Consider the following 11748-nt stretch of genomic DNA (forward strand, 5'->3'; position numbering starts at 1 on the left):
CTGTGGCAAGCTGTGTTTTTCATTTATGTTAGAGTTTTTGGTATATTTCTCTCATTTAAAAAAAATAAAGGGAAGATAATTTTATTTTTTTATTTTTAAATATAAATTTATGTATTTTAATTGGAGGTTAATTACTTTACAGTATTGTATTGGTTTTGCCATACATCAACATGAATCTGCCACGGCTGTGCACGTGTTCCCCATCCTGGACCCCCCTCCCTCCTCCCTCCCCGTACCATCCCTCTGGGTCATCTCAGTGCACCAGCCCCAAGCATCCTGTATCCTGCATCGAACCTGGACTGGTGACTCGTTTCATATATGATATTATACATGTTTCAATGCCATTACCCCAAATCATCCCACCCTCTCCCTCTCCCACAGAGTCCAAAAGATTGTTCTATACATCTATGTCTCTTTTGCTGTCTCACATACAGGGTTATCATTACCATCTTTCTAAATTCCATATATATTTGTTAGTATACTGTATTGGTGTTTCTCTTTCTGGCTTACTTCACTCTGTATAATAGGCTCCAGTTTCATCCACCTCATTAGAACTGATTCAAATGTATTCTTTTTAATGGCTGCGTAATACTCCATTGTGTATATGTACCACAGCTTTCTTATCCATTCATCTGCTGATGGACATCTAGGTTGCTTCCATGTCCCGGCTATTATAAACAGTGCTGCGATGAACATTGGGGTACACATGTCTCTTTCAATTCTGGTTTCCTTGGTGTGTATGCCCAGCAGTGGGATTGCTGGGTCATAAGGCAGGTCTATTTCCAGTTTTTTAAGGAATCTCCACACTGTTCTCCATAGTGGCTGTACTAGTTTGCATTCCCACCAACAGTGTGAGAGGGTTCCCTTTTCTCAACACCCTCTCCAGTATTTATTGCTTGTAGACTTTTGGATCACAGCCATTCTGACTGGAGTGAAATGGTACCACATTGTGGTTTTGATTTGCATTTCTCTGATAATGAGTGATGTTGAGCATCTTTTCATGTGTTTGTTAGCCATCTGCACGTCTTCTTTTGTGAAATGTCTGTTTAGTTCTTGGCCCATTTTTTGATTGGGTCGTTTATTTTTCTGGAATTGAGCTGCAAGAGTTGCTTGTTTATTGTTGAGATTAGTTGTTTGTCAGTTGCTTCATTTGCTATTATTTTCTCCCATTCTGAAGGCTGTCTTTTCACCTTGCTTATAGTTTCCTTTGTGGTGCAAAAGCTTTTAAGTTTAATTAGGTCCCATTTGTTTATTTTTGTTTTTGTTTCCAATATTCTGGGAGGTGGGTCATAGAGGATCGTGCTGTGATTTACGTCAGAGAGTGTTTTGCCTATGTTCTCCTCTAGGAGTTTTATAGTTTCTGGTTTTACATTTAGATCTTTAATCCATTTTGAGTTAATTTTTGTGCATGGTGTTAGAAAGTATTCTAGTTTCATTCTTTTACAAGTGGTTGACCAGTTTTCCCAGCACCACTTGTTAAAGAGATTGTCTTTTCTCCATTGTATATTCTTGCCTCCTTTGTCAAAGATAAGGTGTCCATAGGTGCGTGGATTTATCTCTGGGCTTTCTATTTTGTTCCATTGATCTATATTTAAAAAAAGAATCTCAGAGGAATGACTAAAACTAGATTACTCACATGGCTTGCTAACTTTAAATTGCTTATCTTTAAATTTACCCTCTTTTCTCTTACTCAGACAAATACAATTTGGGGGTGAGACATTTACTTACCTACACTTTGCCGGGTAGATCACATGTATTAACTCGTGTAACCCTTAAAACAGCATAAAAAGAAAAATGAAGCTTTATGAGTGATTCAACATTCTCAAAGTCACAAAGTTATTAAAAATACCAGGATTCAGCTCCTCGTATATCTATTTGACTTTCAAGCCCAATTCTTTCTATCACGTCACAGAACCCCCAGTGCTAACAGAGCCAGAAACTTAATAAACACAGTTATGACATTAACTTAAAATATGAAAAAAAAATAAAAGTATAAAAATCTTTAACAAAATCATCCAATCCAACTGTAATGGACAAGGATATATTGGCTTGTAGATTAAAAGTGGCAGGTATTCAGTTCTAAGAGCTGGGTCATTTACTGGACCAAGCATTTTGACTTCATCTTCCCTTGGAGAGAACTTACAGTGGTCAGTTCTAATAGTAAGGCAATAGGAATACCCTTCTACCTGCCACAACACTACCCCAGTAATGAACAGAAGAGCAATATTTTCCAGGTGATTGTCTGAGGGCTAGAGCTAAAGTCTGATTAAACATGATTTAATCTACTACTTCATTTTACTTCATTTTACCAACCTACTTTTTTTTATTTTGCACAGATAATTTTTCCCAGCCTTAGATTACATATATATATATATATTAGAATAGATAATATATGTCTATATTAAATATTTATACATAAATATTATAATATATACATTAAGGTACACGTCAAACTCTGATAAAGCATTGAGCTAGAACCAAAAGCATACATGTGAAAAAGAAAATGAACAAGGAAGAGGAGAAGCAAATGCCTTTAAATAAATGTTTTTAAATGTCCTCATTGTCCCTGACACTGTCTCCAGAGAAGAATTTCTCAGAGGATCCCACAGGTTTATTAGAAGCTCGACTTTGAATGAACAGAACTTAGAAGCCACGGGGTAGATGGAACACAATCTAGGACACAGTCAACAAAGGATTTAGTCCATTTTCTCATTCACTTGGCCAACATTTCTTGCATGCCTCCCCCATGCCAGGCTTCAAATCCACACTAAGAGTATAAAGATAAAAGTAGTGTTATTATCTAAAGTTCCCTCACATTTCTCTCAAATCTGGTGAAGGAGACAGACAAGTGATTACAACCACAGTATACATGTTCTATGTATGTTGTACAAATGTAATTATAATGCCATGGAATCTCTGCTGTGGCAGAGCTATGAGCAGTATGCCAAGCAAGCACACAGAGTAACTAAAACCCAGATTCATTTGATGATTCAGTGTCAGGGTGAGGGGCAGTTATGAAAAGGCTTCAAGCTATCCAAGCTAAGCATTAAAAGATGATGAGCCGGAATAAAAAAAGAAAAGAGATGACGAGGTGGAAGAGGTGAAGAGCAGAACTGGAGCTTACTAACTCATGGGCACATTGAAGATGGGAGAGGCTGGGGCCAACGAGAAAGAAGAAATGCAGAGACCCTGAAGTGGGCCCCAAGCAGAGAGGTTCAGGCTGAACCCTCGAAGCAGTGAGAGATTTGAAGCAAGAGACTAACAATCATATTTTACTTCTTATTTCTATTACTTCTTATGATCAATCTCTGTATCTTTACTGTCACATATACCCCTACTGACTGTAAAAAGGTGTAATTAAAACTGGGCAAGTTCTAGACTCACAGACATATAGAACAGACTTGTGGTCACCAAGGGGAAGGGGAGTGGGGAGGGAAGGACTGGGAGTTGGGATTTGCAGATGTAAACTATTTTTTGTAGGATGATAAGAAAAAAGTTCCCACTGTATAGCACAGGGAACTATGTTCAGTATCCTATGATAAACCATAATATAAAACAACATTAAAAAAGAATGTCTGTGTATAACTGAGTCACTTTGCTATCCAGCAGAGATTGACACAACACTGTAAACCAACTATATTTCAAAAAAAAAAAAAAAAGGACAAGTTCATGAGTGGGTGTGCATGTATGTGTGTGTGTAGGTTTTCAAACTGTTGAAATTCATCAAGGATCACCATGTTTTTCCTGCACTTGCTTGAAGGAAAAGGGTACCTTTTCTTTCTAAAAATAAAATATGTTTAGTATCTCTGACACATACTTTAAACTTACATTTTAAACCACATAAAAGGTAACTCAGTCCCTATATTTAGTTCTTAACAAATCGGTCACCAGGCTACCTAAAGCAAATCATCTTACCTGTCTAAGATTCATGATCCTAATTTAAAAACAAAGGAGAGTTATTTCCAGGTCTCTTAGACAATTGCAGAGAAAATAAATTTTAATGAAGTACAAGTCCTTTCAATAAAAGATATGAGTTTATTCATAAACTTGGTATTTTATGACTCTTTCTAGTCTGTAATGCTAAGTCTTATTTCTAGTTCTAGAAACATACTATTCCATAGGGAATAGTAACAATTCATTTATCCTCATAAGGTTGATTCAAAATAATATGCATTCTAAGTAAGAGACTGATATTTTTCTGCCATGAAATTCTAACTGCAAGATTCTTAAAACTCCTTTATAACACTTTTCTTTAAGATGTCAAAATAATTTCCTTCAGCTTATTTTTATCCTTGGGACCCAGTCTTTTCTTTTCCTTCATAAATTATAACAACAGTAACTTACAATAATACGTTATGACATAAGACATATATGTATGACAAACCTTCCTCCAGACCCTAAGCTTCCTGAAAGTAGGGATGATGTCTATTTTGTTCACTATTGTATAACCACAGTTTCTGGCGTATGGTACAGTTCAATAAATATCTACTGAATTATTTTTTAAATACTGGAAAAAAAATATAAATCTGTCCTGAGGAAAAGGGTGATCAATTTGACAGGTATTCACTCAAAGATTCATCTGGGGGAAATCCAGGGACATTAGTAAAGATCATGAACACTTTATTTCAAGCAGAGCCATAGAGAACTTTTTAAAATTTGAAATGTATTCATTTCTGTGCCAGCCATTTTCTCTAATTGTAGGTGTGAACTTTTAGGTAAATTTTGCTATTTCCTGTAAGGTTGCTCTTTAACTTAGTTTCTCTGCCTTCCTCTTCCCCTGAGTTTGATCTGTAACTTGCTTAGATAATGACAATAATTTACCTTTGCATTGCACTTCATCTATGGATTTTAACCCCTTTTTATCTCATTCGAGCCTCACAATAATCTTCAGAGTTGAAGAATGTAGATAGAAGTATCCTTATTTTACAGAGGAGAAAGATGAGCTTCCAAAAAGTTAATTGCTTGCCATAGCAAGAAAGGTAGCCAGCAGTGCAGCAACCAATTGTAACTCTTAATGGGGTGCTCTTGAATCCACACCTTCTTCAGGAAAAAACCACACAGACTTTCCCACCATCGTGCACTGAGATACAGGTAGACTTAACAGAAGAGAGGAGAACCATGGCTTGAAGAATGAGTGAATCCAAGTTGAGAGGAAATGGTCTGAGTTGTCAGGATGACCCTGGACAGGAGTCTGCACTGTGCTTACTCTTCATGCTGGACCATGCTTGAAGCCTAAAAGGTCTACTGGAACTAGAATACAGGTCTTCCTTACCACAGCTACATTTCACTTGGGGAGAAAATGTACTACTTTGGGGAAAAAAAAAACAAACAATGAACAAAATCGATTGTGGATAGATTAACATAGGTCTTTAACTTCACTTTCCATTGGTAGCAATATTGGTAGTGAAATTATTCTTCTAGTGTTTGAAAGTGAAAGAAAGTGAAGTCTCTCAGTCGTGTCCGACTCTTTGCCACCCCGTGGACTGCAGCCCACCAGGCTCCTCTGTCCATGGGATTCTCCAGGCAAGAATACTGGAGTGGGTTGCCATTTCCTTCTCCAGGGGATCTTCCCGACCCAGCAATGGAACCCATATAAGCTAAAAATCCAACTTTCCCACACTTGGTAGAGAAAGAAAATAAATCAGTTTTCGATAGAAATATACATGGCCAATGTGTAACCCACTCCAGTGTTCTTGCCTGGAGAATCCCAGGAACGGGGGAGCCTGGTGGGCTGCCATCTATGGGGTCGCACAGAGTCGGACACGACTGAAGTGACTTAGCAGCAATGTGTATATGAGAGAATGCTTTAACCTAACAGTTATGAAAGAAATACAAATACTATAACAATGGAATTTCATATTCACCTGACAAATTGACAAACACTTTTAAAATAATATATCCATCAAAGTATACAGAAACAGGAATTTTCAAATAGCAATTGGGAATATGTAAACAGAAAAAAATACCTAAATAAAATGATTCTGGAGAGCAATATGGCAATGAATATCAAAGGTCTTAAAATATCATTAAATAACATTTGCTCCAATAATTCTATCTAATAATTAGTCCTCTTCCTGAAATGACCAGACATGTGCATAAAGATTTATGTACACAGTTGTTACTATTGCCACAATTATCTTAGAAGAAAAGTTGCAAACAGTTTAAATGATTAATATATGAGATTTCTAAGCAATTTAGAAGTACAATTGTATGATGAACACTAGGAAATACTTAAAATAATATTATCAAATATACTTAAGAATATAAGATCATGAAAATATATATATTTAAGTGAAAATGCAAGTAATAGAATGGTATATACAATGTGATTCCAGTGGTGTCATAAAATGATAAACAAGTTATAGAAAAATGACTAGAGGGATATATATAAATGCTGATAGATAATTTCTCTTGATGATAAGGTGTTGTGGGAAATTTCTTTATTTATTTCTATATAGTCTGCATTTTTAATGAATATGCAACACTTTACAATAAAAATGGGATAATAGTGTATGTCTCCATATTAATGTAAGTTAGATCTTCAAAAGTCCCAGCACTACAATACTACCAATACAATGTTACATGTATATTATGTGTCAATTAAAAGTCAGTTAATTTATTAAAGTCCCCAAAGCTAAAAGAGAGTTACTAAAAACAAGTTATCTTTAAAAGAAGAATAGTTCATCAAACGAATTGATAACAGATAAAGGTAAAGAAAATAAAAACTGACCAGCACGAGAGAAAAGCCCTACGCCCTACAGCTGTGCTCTCACGCATATTCCCCATCAGGGCTGGCGCTGGAATTATAATAGCAGAAGCCACTGATGACACCTCATAAAGCTTGTGTCCCAGTGACAAATGGCAAGAGTAATCTGTTCAAATTTAACAGTGAACTCAAACAAAAGCTAATTAGGAAAATAAATTTACAAGCATCTAAATGTCAAACCAGTCAAAGGATAATGGGTACACTAACATAAACAAGAATCAGGAAAGAAGCCTTCCGGTTGGACCAACACCCACTGGAGAGGGTATATAAGAGCCCCAGAGCAAAAAAGAGACATTCGCACTTCAGGAGACTCATCTTCTTTAAACCAAATCAATAAAAAACACAGCTTCCCAACACCATGGCTTGCTGTGCTCCCCTCTGCTGCAGCGCCCGTACCAGCCCCGCCACCACTATCTGCTCCTCTGACAAATTCTGCAGATGTGGAGTCTGCCTACCCAGCACCTGCCCACACACAGTCTGGTTACTGGAGCCAACCTGCTGTGACAACTGCCCCCCACCTTGCCACATTCCTCAGCCCTGTGTGCCCACCTGCTTCCTGCTCAACTCTTCCCAGCCCACCCCAGGCCTGGAAACCATCAACCTCACAACCTACACTCAGCCCAGCTGTGAGCCCTGCATCCCAAGCTGCTGCTGACCAATGGCTGCCTCACCCAGTGCCTGACACAGAGTCAACCCAGAAGCTTTAGTGCTCACCTGTCTCAGTACCTGCAACTAACTGTGGCTCCGCTTTCGAAGTTGGAACAAGGATGGCATTATCACAGACAACCCTCACAAAAAAGAAACCAAGAGACTTTCGATGGCTGTGTAGTAGACGTCAGTGAACAAGGACAGCTGGAATAGGTAGATGCCTATAGGCTTCCCAACGTTGTTCAGTTCCTTCATGTTAAATTCTATCTTTCTTTGGTGCTTTGGGAATTCTGTTTCCAGTCTTGAATGGTATCTTTCTGGAAATTGAGGCGCTTCTTCATGATTATTCTAATAAAGTTTACATCTCTGGCATAACACAAATGTCTATAATTACTTCCATTTATTTTTATTAACGCATCAGATGTATTTCTTAACTCCAAAGGTCAGCATTTTAAGAAACTCAGAACATCTGCAAAACTGAAAAGGGTGGCAGTACAGACAAATACTTCTTGCTTTTGTTGTTCTTGTTGTTTTAAGAAAACTAAACGGCGTTGCATATAAAATGGTCCAGGATATCAGCATAATATCCCTAACTTGTCCTTCCTTCAAAATGGTTGAAGGTAGATTGGGAAACACCAAATATGATCCAAAGACCAAATATGATCCAAGGACCAAATATGACCTAATATATCAACTAATCTAGATGCCAGATCTATTTGTGCAAAAAATATACAGCAATATTATTCATTCAATAAACATACTAAGTACCTATTATGTACCCTATTTTACCATCTCTGCTAAAAATGAACTGATTGTCTGGAAAGTAAGGCAGATATATATACAATATCCACTCACTCCCTCATACAATTAACAATTATTTATTGAATGCTAGCATTCTATTATAATAAAAATATATGAATTATACTGTATAACACAGGGATCTATACTCAAAATCTTGTAATAAGGTATAATGGAAGAGAATTTGAAAAAGAATGTATTTATATGCAGGGCCTTCCCAGGTGGTGCTAGTGGTAAAGAACCTGCCTGCTAATGCAGGAGACGTAAGAGACACAGGTTCAATTCTTGGGTCAGAAAGATCCCCTGGAGAAGGGCATGGCAATCTACTTCAGTGTTCTTGCCTGGAGAATCTCATGTAGCCTGACAGGCTACAGTCCCTGGGGTCACAAAGAGAGGAACACAACTGAAGCAACTTAGCACACACACATATACGTATGTATAACTGCTATAAACTTGAAATTAACACCACACTGTAAACTAACTATACTTCAATTTAAAAAAGGTGAGTCAAAAATGTGCATTAGAGAAGTGCTGTGGTATGGAAAAATGGAGAACAATTAAGAAATTAAGATTTAAGTGATAAAAAGGAGAAAACACACAGTCAAAGACAAATTGACCGAAGCTGGAGATCAAATGAATATGGAAAAGATGTCGAGAGATACTAGGCAGCAGTGTAAGGTCACCAATTTAAAAAGGAATGCTGTGTTCTGCTCTAGAAATGTCAAAACGCAAGTGACATATCTAAATGAAGTTTGTGCTGTGCTGTGCTTAGTCGCTCAGTTATGTCCAACTCTTTGTGACCCCATGGACTTCCCACCAGGCTCCTCTGTCCATGGGGATTCTCCAGGCAAGAATACTAGAGTGGGTTGCCATTCCTTCCTCCAGGGGATCTTCCCAACTCAGGGATCGAACCCAGGTCTCCTGCACTGCAGGTGGATTCTTTATCGTCTGAGCCACCAGGGGAACAAATGAAGTTTAGGCAACTGGAATTTGTGATTGTGTTCTAGAAGGAAGCACATATATGAGGGAAGGTGAGGAAGTCTGTGTAAAAGACGATAGTCAAGAGAAAGCTGTTTTGCACGCGCACTGAATGAAATTCTATGAGGTTGCCATAGAATGGCTTTTGAGCGATAAAGAGCTGACTGGAAATACCAGAAGTCATTCAGTACTAATGGACTTTGAATTCCCAGCCTATCTAGAGGGGCCAAAGCTCTTTGTGTACCTTGGGGATTCTACTGATATTCCAGAAGAACACACCAAAAGAGTAAGGATCACAACTTTGGGAAGAGAACACATGAAATTATACCTGCCCTGGAAAATTCTAAAACCTAACCTGAGAGGAGCAAGGGGATCTTCCAGAGATTTGACGTCTTGTCAGAACAAAGCCCAACACTCAAAACTCTGCAACATAATTGAAATTTCCTAAAATGTATTCTCTAAAATGGATAGCATATAATTTAAAATTTCCAGACACATGAAGAAGCAAGAAAATCTCACCTATAAACAAGAGAAAAAGCTGCCAATAGAAATAGATCCATAGATATATAGATGTTAGAATTAGCAGACAATATCTTAAAACAGGTATTATCAATATTTTCATGGATTTAAAGGGAATGATGGACAAAAGGTAAAAGGAAAAGAATGGACAAGATGAGGAATCTCACCAGAAAAAGTAAAAATTTTTAATTCTATATGATAAATTAATAATAAATTAAATTTATTTAAATTAAGAGAGAAGCAAATGAAAATTCTAGAACTAAAGACTGTAATAAAAAAAAAGTCAATAGTTGCCATTAATACCAGAATAGAAAACGCCAACTAAATCTTCTGGGCCAGTGTCAAGTAGTCCAATATGCATGAAATCGGAGTTCCAGAATGATAGGCAAGTGAAAATGCGGCAGAAAAACTGGGGGAGGGGAAGCTGAAAATTTTCCAAATTTAGTGATGTATTTCAGTAACTCGCAAATTCAAGAATCTCAAGCAGGATAAATACAACCTAAACAAACACACACACATACACCATCTAGGTATATCATGTTCAAACTGCTGAATTAACAAAGATCAATAGAATATATTTTTTTAAATGAGGGGGAAACCCACATTACAAAGAGGGTATCAAAGAGTAAAAGGATGTCTAATTTCTATACAGTTAAGAACTTTTAGCCTAGTGTTGAAATATAAGGAGAATTACTAAAATCAAAGCCAACTTTGCTCAATGAATAATAAATTCTAAGAGACTATTTTAATCCTCTATCTTAAGTCTCCAGGTTTGGTTTTGGTTGGTTGGTTGTTTTTCCATTATCAGCTATTTAAGGAAGAAGTCCTCAGAGTTAGAAAAAAATTGTTTATTCTGAATCATGAAAATTTTAACTTTGTTGGAGTAATGGGCTACCCGCCCCCCATAAAGATCTTGAACATTCTGCAGACAATTTGCTCTGTACACTTTTTAAAATGAAATAAATACCACAATCAAAGGCAAGAAAACTGAAAATTGGAGATAAAACTTAACAAAGAACCCAGAAAACTTACATCTCAGATCCCTATCCATTCAGTACTGCCCCAGGGAGTTCATCCAATGGAATTGCTGGAACTCATACAATAGAACTTTATTCCCAAGTTTCAACATATTCAATTTTCATGAAATTGAGGCCTTCAAAATTAAATAAATAAGTAAATAAGAGAAAACGACTTTCATGTCCCAGAAGAAATGCCTTTTGCAACTTTCTTCTTTCTATACTGAAGTGTAGTTAACGAAGGTTTAGCTTCCTGAGACTAAAAAATTATAACAGAATTTGTATTTCATTCTTATAGAGATACAGATAAAAATCAGTATCTCTAATATAAAAGTGAAGCATAGGAAAAGTGGAGAAGGCAAGTTTCAGGAAATCAAAGGTTACAACTCCGTGTTTTGATAACCAATTTATATTTTGGCATGTAGGGCAAAAGTGGTGCCCATCAGTTACATAAAGTGACTTTTCAGTTTGCACATGGGCATGTATGATTCTCACACACACACTTCAAATTCAGTACACACTCCTCCACCATGTGAGCACAGCAAGACCACAAACAGCATTGAAGATGGCTAATCACACAGAACACTTTTATGGTGGTGGCACAAACAAATAAATGGCATTTACATGAGTTGTAATATTAATTTCAAAAGGAGACATGAGCAGTTTTCAATGCACAGGATCAAAATCTGTAGGGATATTATTTCCCTTATGTGTAATCAGTTGTATCTATAATTACTGATTGCCCAAATTTTCTCTTTCTTTCCTCATTCTGTCAAAAGGACAATGCTTCCTATGAAGATTTGCTGAAACAAGTGCTTTATCCTACTGGCACATGGAGATGGTATCCTTATTTAGAAACCTGAAGTTATGTCTCTTTTATGAAGCATAAAACTCTTCTTCAGCAAATCAACAACACTAATGAATGTTCATATGAAAACTGGCAGCGGAAAACATCCGGTGTAGTCTGTAAATACCCATTTGAAGTGGGGTATATATAAGTCTCGGGAGGGAATGAGAGTTTTG

The 11748-nt window shown here is 36.9% G+C and overlaps 1 protein-coding gene across 1 annotated transcript; it reads left to right on the forward strand.

Moving 5' to 3' along the window:
• The first annotated feature begins 7065 nt into the window (after positions 1 to 7065).
• LOC147351663 (keratin-associated protein 3-3) lies at positions 7066 to 7795 on the forward strand. Its single transcript, XM_086360988.1, has one exon. It carries the CDS (start codon positions 7125 to 7127, stop codon positions 7419 to 7421), a length of 297 nt encoding a protein of 98 aa, XP_086217114.1. The 5' UTR covers positions 7066 to 7124; the 3' UTR covers positions 7422 to 7795.
• The last annotated feature ends 3953 nt before the right edge of the window (positions 7796 to 11748 follow it).

This window comes from Bos grunniens, chromosome 19, assembly GCF_055505025.1.
Source record: "Bos grunniens cultivar Pamir isolate PY7600 chromosome 19, Bosgru_T2T1.0, whole genome shotgun sequence".
Taxonomy (NCBI): domain Eukaryota; kingdom Metazoa; phylum Chordata; class Mammalia; order Artiodactyla; family Bovidae; genus Bos; species Bos grunniens.

Excerpts from the sequence above, each read along its gene's own strand:
- LOC147351663 (XM_086360988.1), top strand. The coding sequence starts at position 7,125 with ATGGCTTGCTGTGCTCCCCTCTGCTGCAGCGCCCGTACCAGCCCCGCC.